The sequence below is a fragment of the Syngnathus typhle genome, linkage group LG17 (genome assembly GCF_033458585.1).
Source record: "Syngnathus typhle isolate RoL2023-S1 ecotype Sweden linkage group LG17, RoL_Styp_1.0, whole genome shotgun sequence".
Lineage (NCBI taxonomy): Eukaryota > Metazoa > Chordata > Actinopteri > Syngnathiformes > Syngnathidae > Syngnathus > Syngnathus typhle.
Window position 1 is genome coordinate 9,428,641 of NC_083754.1, and position 13,926 is coordinate 9,442,566.

At 45.9% G+C, this 13,926-nt stretch overlaps 2 protein-coding genes across 4 annotated transcripts; both read left to right on the forward strand.

Annotated features, from left to right (window-relative positions):
• Nucleotides 1-29: 29 nt before the first annotated feature.
• On the forward strand, nucleotides 30-4,245 carry si:ch211-256e16.3 (kelch-like protein 5). 3 transcript variants are annotated; one of them, XM_061304101.1, is made up of 12 exons: nucleotides 30-140; nucleotides 439-696; nucleotides 817-951; nucleotides 1,250-1,441; nucleotides 1,593-1,736; nucleotides 1,820-2,006; nucleotides 2,143-2,289; nucleotides 2,413-2,541; nucleotides 2,698-2,874; nucleotides 2,987-3,133; nucleotides 3,511-3,676; nucleotides 3,762-4,245. In XM_061304101.1, the coding sequence occupies exons 2-12, from the start codon at nucleotides 460-462 to the stop codon at nucleotides 3,913-3,915; spliced, it is 1,815 nt and encodes a 604-aa protein (XP_061160085.1). In that variant the 5' UTR covers nucleotides 30-140; nucleotides 439-459; the 3' UTR covers nucleotides 3,916-4,245. The 3 variants fall into 3 exon arrangements, with proteins under 3 accessions (XP_061160085.1, XP_061160086.1, XP_061160084.1); XM_061304102.1 differs by having other exon boundaries at nucleotides 3,511-3,681; nucleotides 3,762-3,902; XM_061304100.1 differs by having other exon boundaries at nucleotides 2,413-2,874.
• A 270-nt stretch (nucleotides 4,246-4,515) lies between these two features.
• On the forward strand, nucleotides 4,516-11,616 carry LOC133170895 (cytochrome b-c1 complex subunit 2, mitochondrial). The gene is made up of 14 exons (XM_061304103.1): nucleotides 4,516-4,665; nucleotides 6,804-6,905; nucleotides 6,976-7,125; nucleotides 7,470-7,534; nucleotides 7,618-7,674; nucleotides 7,771-7,895; nucleotides 9,153-9,250; nucleotides 9,549-9,606; nucleotides 9,680-9,775; nucleotides 9,851-10,029; nucleotides 10,276-10,356; nucleotides 10,446-10,522; nucleotides 10,817-10,970; nucleotides 11,072-11,616. Exons 1-14 carry the CDS (start codon nucleotides 4,531-4,533, stop codon nucleotides 11,153-11,155), a joined length of 1,461 nt encoding a protein of 486 aa, XP_061160087.1. The 5' UTR covers nucleotides 4,516-4,530; the 3' UTR covers nucleotides 11,156-11,616.
• Nucleotides 11,617-13,926: the final 2,310 nt, after the last annotated feature.

Below are 13,926 nucleotides of genomic sequence, written 5' to 3' on the forward strand. Positions count from 1 at the left end.
CCTTTGCCTATGGGTGGCAGTAATGAGCCCGAAAAGTGATTTGCCAACCGTCTATTAAAAGAGAAAGCGTTTGCGTTCCGTTTCACCTGCCCGGATCGAACGTGTTTGTTAACGCTGTCGTTTAACGATTATGCTTACTGGTGAGTGCACTCGAATTTTTTTAAGCTTGCAATATCGCCAATATTTAAAATGAGGGGGGAAGTCAAAGAGTTAGTCAAACCCCTGCTAAACTGGCAACGTAACACTGCTACTTAAGCCTCATTAGTCAGCGAGCTAACAAGCTAATCTCGGGATGTCACTGACTTGTGAGATGTTTTCTCAAACCTAGTTGAGATGACTTTAAACCAAGTCCTTCTGAGCGCATCTGATCCAGTGTTGAGCATTTCAAAGTGTCGATTATTTTCTTCTTCACCCTCCCTTTCTCGGGCGGACTCGTAGGGTTCCTCGGCAGCGTTAGAAATGTCTGAGATTGTGGCAGACAACTCTCTAATTGGCAACATCCAGGAAGATGTTGCTCCGGGATCCCCGTGCGGCGAAGGCTACCTGTTTGTGGAAGCCCGGCACCCCAACACGGTCCTGCAGGGTCTCAACGCCCTGCGGCTCAAAAACTCTTTCTGCGATGTCACGCTGTGCTGCGGGGGACAGGAGTTCCCCTGTCACCGCATCGTGCTGGCCTCCTTCAGCTCTTACTTTGAGGTACGCATGAGTCAATACCACCTTGAAGTGCCTTTCAGACCACCCCATTTCAACCGCCCCAGATGACCTAATTGTGGAATGTGTGCTTGGCTTCATCCCCCTTTGCTGACCACTCACCAGACAATGTTTAGCACTGCCCTGAAGGAGTCCAAACAGGAGCGGGTGGCAATCAATGGAGTAGAGCCGCAGATGGTTGGCATGCTGGTGAGCTATGCCTATACGTCTGAGGTCTACATTTCCAAAGCAAATGTCCAGGTAGGTTTTGCCAAATTCTGTTCTTTGACTTTTTGCACAGAACGTATACTCTCAAAGCTTTCCCACCCTTGTGCACTGTTATGCCAGACCTCAATACAATTCACAAGCGCACGGTTATATAAATTGCATGACGTCAGCAGCCTCTCATTCAAAAGATTAAGTCTGCAGCTAATATCAACCACACAGCTTCCCATGGCTGTTGGCAAATTCAGTCATAGCTCCGCCAACTGTCTACGTGCCACTCCTTCCCTCCCTCCCTCCGATGTGGTGGAAACCTGACCGACTCTGCTCTGTCTAGGCGCTGTTGGCAGCAGCCAACATGCTGGACGTGATGGCCGTGAGAGAGGCCTGCTGCAGCTTCATGGAGCATCAGATGGACGAGATAAACTGCGTGGGGATCCACTGCTTTGCCGAGGCCCACTCCTGTAAACTGCTGGAGAAACGAAGCATGGACTACATTCTCAGTCACTTTAGCGGCGTTTGCCAACAGGTGTGTTACGTTGCGGAATGAAAGCCTGCCATAAACTAAGGAGCCCAAGCCGCCAATCCACTCAGGGAATTCCTTTGTACTATTTGTGTTGTACTTTCACAAATCTCGGGCGGTTTGATTCATGTTTGAATTCTTTCTCGCTTTCTCGTAGGAGGAGTTCTTGACCTTGTGTGTGGACAAACTAACTGAAATCCTCGGCAGCGACCACCTCAACGTGTCCAGAGAGGAATTGGTGTTCGAGGCCACCATGCTGTGGCTAAATAAATGTCAGACTCGCAAGCAGAGCTTTGACAAGGTGGGATTTGAAGTGAACGCTTCGTAGCTGCCACGTGCTGCGGTGGAATTCGAAGCGCTCGACTCTTAGCTCTTTCCCTGCAGGTGTTGGAGCACGTCCGCCTGCCCCTCATAAGTCCCTACTATCTGCATGATGTGATTGAATCTCTGGAAGTGGTGAAGGAGAACCGCAGATGCCAGAGGCTCATCTCAGAGGCCAAAGACTACCTGCTGCTGAAGGACCGCCGAAGGGAGCTCTTCTGCTCCCGGGTACGGCCGCGCCGATCCACAGGTCAACATTTTACCATTACAGATGTTAGACGCTGCGTGGGAGTAATTTTTTTGACTGTCAAAAAATAGTGCCACCCTTCGCATCATGTTACCGGAGTGGGGGTTCAGTTACCATTCTTATGTTTCCATGGTAACAGGGACATCGGAAGTAATCATAACAGTTGGCGGCGAGGATGACAAAGTGGTGCTGCGCAGCGTGGAGAGCTTCGATCCCCTGACGAATAAGTGGAGGGACCACGCCTGCCTGCCCTTCGCTGTGAGCAAGCACGGGCTGGTGGTGTCAGGTGGGCTGAGACAAAAGTGACCGTAAAGTCCATGGTTCTTATTATCCTCGTGAACTTCAATTAATCTCCAAGAGATCACAAGCCCCACCAAGACGCGTGCGCTTGCTCTCGTCTCGCCTGTAGACTCCGCCCTTTATTTAGCCGGAGGGGAGTTTCCAGACGGCTCGGCCAGCAGGGAGATGTGGCGCTACGACTCGTGCTCCGACACCTGGATGGAAATGGCTCCCATGAACACGTCTCGCTCAGAACTCGGTGAGTCTGTTTCATTTCACGTCGCAGTGCTCTCCATTCACTCGCCGCAGCAAGACGTGCAACTTCTGTGTCATCGTATTAAAACCCCCCACAATAAAAAAGAGCCATTGGACTACATGAGCATTTTTCTCTCGCTCTCACTGTCCTTGCTGGCAGGCCTTGTGATGCTGGATGGTTTTGTGTATGCTGTGGGCGGCTGGGAAGGTCACTTTCGTCTGGCCTCCGTGGAGTGCTACAACCCTCACACCAATTGCTGGCAGTTTGTGGGCTGCGTCAAGATGGCAGTCACAAGTCCTGCTGTCGTGGCGCTGGACGGTCTTCTCTATGTTACAGGTAGAACACGCTGCCCTCCTAATTTATAATAAAGCGCCTCACTTTAAGATTCTAAATTGTCAAACGATCCTGGCCTCTTGTTGACCGTGTGTGCCTTTTGTCTCTCCCGTAGGCGGAGCCGTTTTGGAAGACGGCGACGGCTCAGATCTCACACAAGTGTACAACCCGAAAACTGCTATGTGGACGGAGGTTTCTCGGATGCAGATTAGTCGTTCGGGTTCTGCGGCTTGTACGCTGAATGGAAAGATTTACGTCATAGGTACAGTATTTGTCTTGACTGTATTTACTTGACTCTCATTGTGTCAAAGGTTGACACTGAACAGAAAATGAAGCATTAGCTTTATTCTCAATGGGTGCTATGATGACACATTTTGCTACTATTTTAGTTGCAAATCTAAAAACTGTAAAAAAAAAATTCAAATGCATTTTTAGAAAAACTCAGTCCAAATTCATTTGTAATTGTGGTGCCCCCGCAGCAGTAGTTTTTCACATGTGCTATGCCAGCTCCCTTCATTGTCACACAAAAGAATCACACATGTAAATGTTCGAACCCCGTGTGATGCTAACTTTGGTATCAAGTTCAGTTGCTTGAGTAAATCAAATGGCAACCTGAGGTTTTTTTGTTCTGAACTTTAGGTGGGTGGCACGCCTCCAAGGAAAACACAGACAAGGTAGAGTGCTACGACCCCAAGACTGACCAGTGGACCATGTGCGCTCCCATGAAAGAACGACGCTACCGGCCCGGTGTCGCTGTGGTGGATGGAAAGATCTTCGTCCTGGGAGGGGAGGAAGGATGGGACCGGTGAGGTGAAAGCAATGCTGTCCACACCGTTGCATTTTCTGTCGCGTTAACAAACGGACGCCTGATCTTCACCGCAACCTGTCAGATATCACGACACTATCGAGAGATACTGCGACAAGACGGACACATGGGAGATTGTCGGCGAGATGCCCACCAGTCGAAGCTGGCTCAGCTGCGTGTCGCTTCTGCTGAGGAAAGACTGTGTGTCGCACTACTTCCCCGCTTTGCCAAACAGCTAAGTGACGATGCCCGTGAGTCGCATTTCGCTACAGGGGACACGCCACGATGGTCCTTGTAGCTGTGTTTTTGGATTATTTATTTGAACTACGTCAAACTGTGAGAAGGACATGCTGACAATTGTTCTATCAGCAATATGCTGTATGGGCAAACAAATCCAACTGTGAATATTTTTAAGATATTATTTTCAGGTACTCTGACAAATGTAAGGTGTGCTTTCTATTGCAAATGTTTTTGTTTTTTTTCAGGATTATATTAACTTCATGTTGACTATTTTTGTAATTGTCAGTAAATAGAATCAAAAGTGACTAATAAAATGTTATTTTAAGACATCTGCTTGTCTTGACTTGTAAAAGAAAGCCAATCTCACAGTAAACATCAGTACCAAAGAACTGTGGTCTTCGTTGTGAACAAGCTGGCATACTCTGATCGAATGATATGATACATTTTGTGTGTTTCGTTTTCGTGTGGTAATCTTTACATTTTATTTAGGACATAGGGACCAACTCTGGTATGCAAAAATAAAGCACGTCACATGAACAGCCTTTGTCCTCAAGTATCCAGCAAAAACAGAGTTTATAAGATAGAACGTTTGATTGCAAACTATTTGGCTCTTTATGAGTTTACCGAATGTGGCCATCAGTCACCGCGGTGGAGCGGACCCATTGACGTCACTCGTCCGCCATATTTGTCCTCCTCTGGCCGTCGACGTCGGAGACATGAGGGGAATTCGATCCTTAAACAATCTCTCTGTGAGTTGTGGGATTTTTCTTGTCGCTTCTGTTCATTTTAGTTTGGCCACCGGTCGTTAGTTGACAAATGTGAACTCACACTTAGTTTTGTGGTTAGCCGACCGGCTAGTTAGCTTGACAGGGCAGGCTGATGCGGCGTTTTTTAAGAATAAAACAAAATCCTGCAGTTATGTGCATTTGGCGCTGTTGGGTCATTACTAGTGTGCCAAACGTCAAATATGCGACGATGCGCGTGTGCTCTTCTACTTGCCTCTGTTCGACACGACCTGAAGGTCATATTCGGAATGCCTTGTTTTTTCCCTGCATCGGAAAAATCTCACGGTACAGCACCAATTAAAAATGTCCCAAACGTATGGACTGAAATCATAATGGACGCTCTTTTTAATTACAATCCTTGTGCCGTTCTCAAATTAACATTAACTTGAATGTGACTAAATCAAGATGGACGCAAACATGTTTTGTTTTGCTGGTCTGGTGTACACTCAATCAACTTCCCCTTAATGCAATGTAAACGTGCACTATTAGACAACGACTGTCTGGACTCTGGAGGTCGACTTTGCCTTATGAAATCCGCAACTGTTTGAGTTTCAGTGGAAAGGTGTATGCATTAAAATGTTGTCAAATGCAATTTTTTTGGGTGTAGGACTAGGTCAGGGGTGGGCAAACTACGGCCCGCGGGCCACATCCGGCCCACGGGACCGTTTAATCCGGCCCGCCAACCCTGAACAAATTGTATTATTAAACTTTTTTTTTTTTGGTCATTTTGCCAGCAATGACTGCGTTTTCCCAGTAGATGGCGAAGCGCTCGCCTGCGCATTTACTACCGGAAGCCGTGTCAGAAAGCTCGGTGCACACTCACAAGTGCGTGTACGTACTCAGTAGTACGGACTTGGCGCACTCTCGCTCTATTTGTATCAGTCCCGAATTTAGAGCGTGGGCTTTGACGACAGTATTCTTATAATTCGCGCGCTGAGCTTTCAGATGCAGTTTTGCGCTAAAGCCACCCACAAACCTTCCCCTGGGATCCTTCCATTAAAATGAGTGGCCCGAAAACAAGAAGTGAGTGCCGAATGTTAAAAAAGAGTGGCCAATTTGGCTCGACGTACGCGACGTGACGTTCAGCCACATCAACATCAACCCGTCACAGATCAAGGTAAACGGACCAACACCTCGGATCTCGCCTAAGAATTGCCACAACAAATTTTACTCCAGACTATGACGCACTAGCAAAAAAGGAGACCAACAACACTGTTCCCACTGAAAATGAACGGGAGGCTCTCAAGTTTATTGTAAAAAAATGCATTTTGAATATGATTTGTACACATAGCAGGGATTGAAACTAGCGACCATTCTCATTTTCAAACAATGCAGGATGCTGAAGGACATTGATGCACCACCTATTTGCGACTAATCTTTTCCTGTAAAGTTCTTAAGGCTTACTTTAAGGAGGTGTTTCCTGTTTCCTCACCGTGTTGCTGTTTTGATTACTTTATTTGGATGTATGCTTTCACCGATTCTTCAAGATGATATATTTGGTCAGAATGTTTGCCGTTTGATGTGATCTCATGAGATAAATATCTTTCATTAATCTGACCTGCAGGCACTGAAGTGATGGAGATTGTTATTCATAATAACAGTGTCGTATTTTATGAGAATCACTGATAGCAGTTTTTTAGTGAATTATTATGTTTTTAATGCTGTTAATAAATGCATTTGTTTTCAAAAAAATTGTTTGGAATATCCATGCTTTACTACCTACTAAAAGCCAAGATCTTTTATGCAATGACCTTTACAGGTCGCTTATATGACTTCACACAACGCCTACGTCCATCTGCTCCTGGTCCGGCCCTCCGGTCCAAATTTAGAACTCAGTTCGGCCCGCGAGTCAAAAAGTTTGCCCACCCCTGGACTAGGTTAATGACAATTTTTCTTTTTGGCTTCTTTGCCACTCATCGCCACACTAATTATGTGAAGATGTCAAAATGCAATGCCATAGACTTCTTAAAAAAAAAAAAGACAATAATTTGCTTTCCCCCCCATAGGCAGAGGGGTCACAGCTGATTAAGTTTGTTTTCAAAAAATATTTTATTTCAAGGCCGTATCCCCAGCCTTAATTTGTGTCTCTGTGGTTCATGTAGAAGCGTTGCTATGCAGCTGTCAGGCCAAGTGAAGCGCTGACTGAGTCCTACACGGGATACCAGTCGTCCGGAGTGTCGCTGCCTGCTCCTCAAAATGTCCAGGTTGGTGCTACTTTACAGATTAATTTATTTTGCGGGCCTTGGTCAAAGGTAAGCGTCTGCTTCGCATCAGGTGTCCAAGCTCCCAAACGGGTTGGTGATAGCGTCCTTGGAGAACTACTCACCACTGTCCAGCGTGGGTGTGTTTGTGAAAGCGGGGAGTCGCTATGAGTCTGTGGAGAACCAGGGTGTCGCTCATGTGCTGCGGCTGGCTGCCAGCCTGGTAAGTTGGCACGTGTCACCATCATCATTGAAATGAATGGAAATGCCATTAAGCTGTTCCAGTCCCCCAAAATACCTAGCAAAACGTTTTGTCTTGTGTTTTTAAAAAAGAAGAATACCCCTCTGCAGTGTTGGACTTTGTGAAACCATACAGAAATGGTGTAACGTCGTAGAATTGTAATAATCCAAGAGTTGCCAGATGTTTGCAGCAAAGGCGGCCGCAACACTGGCTCACTCTTCCAAGAGGATAAAGAATAAGCCAGTTTGTCGTAGCCCTGTCCAATGTGCCGCTCTGGGCGTTGGTATGGGTTTGATATTTCCTCACAGGTTCCTTTTGTTTTGCAGACCACTAAAGGCGTTTCTGCCTTCAAGCTCTGCCGTGGCGTTGAAGCACTCGGAGCCAATCTGAGGTCAGGTTCTCTCGTGCTCGCCGAGTGCCTATCTGACAAGTGTAAGCGTGATCCTATTTGTGCTCTCGGCCATCCGCCCGCAGTGCTGCGCTGTCCCGAGAAACCATGGTCTACACCGCACGCTGCTTTAGAGATGACCTGTAAGGATGGATACCGTCGGCCCACTTCCGTTGAGTTGCCGCTCAGAGATGGATGCTGTGCCGCGTGCTGACACCAATGTTTTTATGTGTGAGCAGAGATAACATTTTGGAGTATTTGGTCAACGTGACCACGGCACAGGAGTTCAGGCCCTGGGAGGTGTGTGACCTGACATCCAGGGTGATTGCCGACAAGGATCGGGCCAAGCGAGCTCCTCAGCTAGGTCAGTGGTCTCAGCGCCTGTCCACCGCGTGGCAATCGGCTTTGGTGGCCACATGCTTTTGGCAAACAGTTGTGCTCAAGGCCGCACCCTCGACCAGGGGTCACCAACATGGTGCCTGCGGGCACCAGGTCGCCCGCGAAGACCGCATGAGTCGCCCGTAGGATTGCTCTAAAATTAGCTCAAATAGCGGCACTTGTCAATGAGCTCCATCTATTTATTTTACAGTCAAACCGCGGTTTTCGAACGTCCTGGTTCTCGAACAAATCAGAATTCGAACTAAAAATTCGAGATTTTTTTGCTTGATTGTCGAAAAAATTCGGACGTCGAACCTAGCGAGATGAACCGGGAGGACCCGAGAAAACCTGTCAGGTCTAAATACCATGACAAGGCTTTACTTAAATTATTCCAACAAAACCCGACCGTGGGGCCCGGATGCCGACTGACTCCGTTGTTATTGTATTTTCGTTACTTTGAGCATTGTATTAACCCCTAATCTTGCCACCAAAGAGAGCAAGTGGGAGCAGTAAAGCCATTCTAAAACACAACAACGCTCTTAAAGCAATGCGACAGTGAGCGCCCAGTGCGCTGTGGTTGCGCGATCGGACAAAATTAAGCTCCCTGCGCACTTAGGTCCACTTAAATAAGTACATCAGGACTTTAAAAATATTTTCTAAATTTTAGCGACGGCTCTGTTACAATAATGCAACCAGCGCGGTGCAGTTGCGTGGTGGGCGACGCGCTATGGTTGCGTGATCGGACAAATATGTGCAAATGAAAACATGCTTAAAAATGCGAGTTTTTTCCATTATTTGAAATGGGGAAAAATAGATTTGGAATTCGACCGATTTGCTTCTCGAACCGCCTTCTGGAACGGATGGTGGTCAAAAAACAATGTTTGACTGTATTTTTGCTATTCTTGTTAAAATCACACGTGTGAACTGGAAATGACAATAACAACACATAGTGAAAGCCAAATTGAGCAACTTGGCTATTTTACAAGTGTGTGTCAAACTGGTAGCCCTTTGCCTTAATCAGTACCCAAGAAGTAGCTCTCGGTTGAAGAAAGGTTGGTGACCCCTTCCCTCGACTATGTAACCTGTTTAAAAGAACCGAGGAGGCCGCCGCGTGCCCATCCCATCTTGATGAGCCAAGACCTAGAGCAGCAATTTAACATGTTGCCAACTGATGTTTTTTCATCCCAGCAAAGGCGCCCCAATGCACATTTTGGAATGAGTCTCCTCCGTCTTCTCCATTCAGGTGTGATTGAGAGGTTGCATGAAGCGGCCTATAAAAACACCCTGTCCAACTCGCTGTACTGCCCAGAGCACATGGTCGGAAAAGTCTCTCCTCAGCAAGTATGAATTTGCACTTATTTTTCTCTTTTCAAACTTTGAAATGTGGATCTGTTTTTACTGGTTGACATTGTCATTTATTGATCAATCAAGCGCCCGGGTCTAGCAAAGGTCTCTTCCTGAACATTCATCCACTCTTTATTGTTTACTTACTTTCTTATATATATGGATGCTTTTGCTCCTTGATCTAAGTTTGAGCCTCTGAAAACATTTGGATGCACCTGCTTCGCTGCTCAACCTTTTTCTAGCAAGCAGCTGATATTTCTTTGAACGCCTCTGTGTTGTTGTCTTCCACATGTAGCTGCACTCATTTGTGGAGGACCATTTCACCACCGGCCGAATGGCTGTCGTAGGGCTCGGTGAGCGTCTGCTCCTCATTGTGGCTCCTTTTTTATTTTTATAACATCCTGCCTCCGACGTGTCTGTTTTCAGGAGTAAAGCACTCTGACCTGACAGAGCTGAGCGAGAGGTTCCTCAGTGTCCGCAGTGGGGCTGGAGCGCCACTCGTTCAAGCGACTTACCGTGGCGGTAAAGACCATGTTCGTTCACCTCATGAAAGCGCCGTCCCCGCCGTCTACCGTAACCGCACTTCGTTGCTTCCAGGTGAGCTTCGTGTTCAGAACCAGGACAGCCAGGTTCATGTGCTGGTTGTCAGCGAAGGCGGCGTGGCGGGCGGCATGGAGGCCACCGCCTTTGCCGTGCTGCAAAAGATCCTGGGAGTTGAACCACGCGTTAAGCGGGGCACTGGCATCACCAGTAAACTGAGCCAGGGCATCACCAAGGTAACCTCTGGTTCGGACGCTGGGATGGTATTGCATGTTACCCGTTGAGCCAACAGCAACAATTAGCGACGCTGGTTGCAGCCATACACGGCCAACCATATGGTGAAGTCCGCACCTCCGGCGGAAACACAACGACAGTTCCTTGGAACAAACTGTAGGACCAAAAATAACGTTTATTTTGAATCACCACAGATGGTCTTCAACATAGTGTTGTCCTGACTTAAATCGTCACTGCTTTTCTGTCAGGCTTCAGCCTTCAACGCCTCATATTCCGACTCGGGTCTGTTTGGCGTCTACACCATCTCGCAAGCGAACGTCGCCAGAGATGTGAGTCCTGGCGCACACGCACAAAAAAGGCCAAGCTGACCTTAGCTCACAAATCACCCGATGCTCCTTGTCGTCGGCATCTTGTACAGGCCATCAAAGTGGCCATCGCTCAAGTGGGCAGCGTGGCCGAGGGCACCGTGACAGAGGATGACATCACAAGAGCAAAGTGAGTTTGGCCTGAAGATTGCAGAGATACGCTGTCAGTGTCAAGACACGACATTGTTTCAAACTGGCACACTGATTAACATGTCAGAAAATTGCCAAACATTTTCATCATTCTTTTCCATAATAAGCGCAAATGTTTCGTATTGATCTAGCACATCTATCTGCTATTAGGGAGGACAAAAGATATTGACCGTTGAGAAGCTGACATTTTCAGCATTCATACAATTTGAAATGTATCCAAACGAAGAATGCAGACTGCAGCGATGTGACATTGCTACCCACACTTTGTGTGCAGGATTCAGGCCAAAGTGGATTATCTGCTGACAACTGAGAGCTCGGACGGCCTGATGGCCGAGATTGGCGCTCAGGCCCTGGAGACCGCAGCGTACCGACCGCCCGAGGCGGTTTTCCAAGCCATCGATGCCATCACCCGGGAACATGTGGTCAAGGTGAGTGTCTCCTGAAAGTGACTATGCTAACAATGCTCAATTTCCAAGGAAGGAAAGGACGATGGCACATGATATCATTTCTCTTATTTCATCTAATCAAGGCTGCAAGAAAATTTATGGCCGGCAAGAAGACAATGGCAGCTCGTGGACATCTTATCAATACCCCTTTTCTGGACGAGTTATGAAAAACGTCTGCTCTATTAAATAAGAAACGCTTAAAGCCCACAGCTTCCTGCTGCGACTCATTTTGTATGACCGGCCATTTACAGTGTATCCAACAGCAGTATCATCACCTCCCCCCCTCCCCTTTCCAAAAAAGGGAGGAGCCCCAGACCATGACGCTCCCACCACCATGCTTGACTGTAGGCAAGACACACTTGTCTTTGTACTCTTCACCTGGTTGCCACCACACACGCTGGACACAAAATATTGACATTTGGGTCCAATTTTGATATTTTCAGTTGGGGTGTACTCACTTTTGTTGCCAGCATTTTACACGTTCATTGTTGTATTTTGAGTTACTTTGAAGTAACAATACATTTACTTTGCTATCCAAGCTCTACAGTGACTACTTAACATTGTCTCAAAGTGTCATTTCTTCAGTGTTGTCCCATGACAAGATATAATTAAAACATTGCAGAAATGAGATGGATGTACTCACTTTTGAGAGATACTGTATGTACAGTGCCTTGCAAAAGTATACCGCCCCCTTGAACCTTTCGCCACATTTCAGGCTTCAAACAAAGATATAAAATTTTAATTTTTTGTCAAGAATCAACAAGAGGGACACAATCGTGAAGTGGAACAAAATTGATTGGATAATTTAAACGTTTTTAACATATAAAAAACTGAAAAGTGCGGCGTGCAATATTATTCGGCCCCCTTGCGCTAATACTTTGTAGCGCCACCTTTTGCTGCAATTACAGCTGCAAGTCGCTTGGGGTATGTCTCTATCCGTTTTGCACATCGAGAGACTGGAATTTTTGCCCATTCTTCCTTGCCAAACAGTTCGAGCTCAGTGAGGTTGGATGGAGAGAGTTAGTGAACAGCAGTCTTCAGCTCTTTCCACAGATTCTCGATTATATTCAGGTCTGGACTTTGACTTGGCCATTCTAACACCTGGATACATCTATTTGTGAACCATTCCATTGTAGATTTGGCTTTATGTTTTGGATCATTGTCCTGTTGGAAGATAAATCTCCGTCCCAGTCTCAGGTCTTTTGCAGACTCCAACACAGGGGTCACCAACTCCGGTACTCAAGGGCACCAATCCAGCCTGTTTTAGATGTATCCCCCCTCCAACACACCTGATTCAAATAATCAGGATCGCTATCAGCCTTAATAGAGCTTGCTGATGAGCTGATCATTTGAATCAGGTGTGTTGTTGTAGGGCTGCGCCTAAAACAGGCTGGATTGGCGCCCTTGAGGACCGGAGTTGGTGACCCCTGCTCCAACAGGTTTTCTTCCAGAATGGTCCTGTATTTGGCTCCACCCATCTTCCCATCGATTTTAGCTATCTTCCCTGTCCCTGCTGAAGAAAAGCAGGCCCAAACCATGACGCTGCCACCACCATGTTTGACAGTGGGGATGGTGTGTTCAGGGTGAAGAGCTGGGTTGCTTTTACGCCAAACAGCGTTTTGCATTGTGGTCAAAAAGTTCGATTTTGGTTTCATCTGACCAGAGCACCTTCTTCCACATGTTTGGTGTGTCTCCCAGGTGGCTTGTGGCAAACTTTAAACGAGACTTTTTATGGATATCTTTGAGAAATGGCTTTCTTCTTGCCACTCTTCCATCAAGGCCAGATTTGTGGAGTGCATGACTGATTGTTGTCCTATGGACAGACTCTCCCACCTCAGCTGTAGTTATCTGCAGTTCATCCAGAGTGATCATGGGCCTCTTGGCTGCATTTCTGATCAGTCTTCTCCTTGTTTGACATGAAAGTCTGGAGGGACGGCCGGGTCTTGGTAGATTTGCAGTGGTCTGATACTCCTTCCATTTCAATATAATTGCTTGCACAGTGCTCCTTGAGATGTTTAAAGCTTGGGAAATCTTTTTGTATCCAAATCCGGCTTTAAACTTCTCCACAACAGTATCTCGGACCTGCCTGGTGTGTTCCTTTGTCTTGATGGTTCTCTCTGCGCTTTAAACAGAACCCTGACACTATCAAAGAGCAGGTGCATTTATACGGAGACTTGATTACACACAGGTGCATTCTATTTATCATCATCAGTCATTTAGGACAACATTGGATCATTCAAAGATCCTCACTGAACTTCTGGAGTGAGTTTGCTGCACTGAAAGTAAAGAGGCCAAATAATATTGCACGCCCCACTTTTCAGTTTTTTATTTGTTAAAAAAGTTTAAATTATCCAATAAATCTTGTTCCACTGCACGATTGTGTCCCACTTGTTGTTGATTCTTGACAAAAAAATTAACTTTTATATCTTTATGTTTGAAGCCTGAAATGTCGCAAAATGTTGAAAGGTTCAAGGGGGCCGAATACTTTCGCAAGGCAATGTATAATAGTTTGATCAAAATGTTTCTTACTAAGTTATAATCAAAATTAACCGTTGATTTAAAACAATGTACCTTGATATGTATTTTTGAATTTGATAATTTACAATAAAACAAAAGAATCAATTGTCCAAGATAAATTAGATGAATGATAAAAATGGAATAAAAAACACATTTTACGAAAATAGTACACGTACGTCATGTGAAATAATGACAATTTCTTCATAAGTTATTTTAATAGGTAGGAATTATTTTAATTCAGTTGCCAGCAGTTCAACACAGATAAATAAACAGACAATACTATATCGATAATAGAAGATAGCTTAATATTAATATCCCAATTTTCAGTGAAAGCGCAACTGCTATTTTTGCAAAATGTTTGGACAATCCGTATATTATTTTATTAAATAAATAAATAAACATCGTATTAACCATTTTTAAG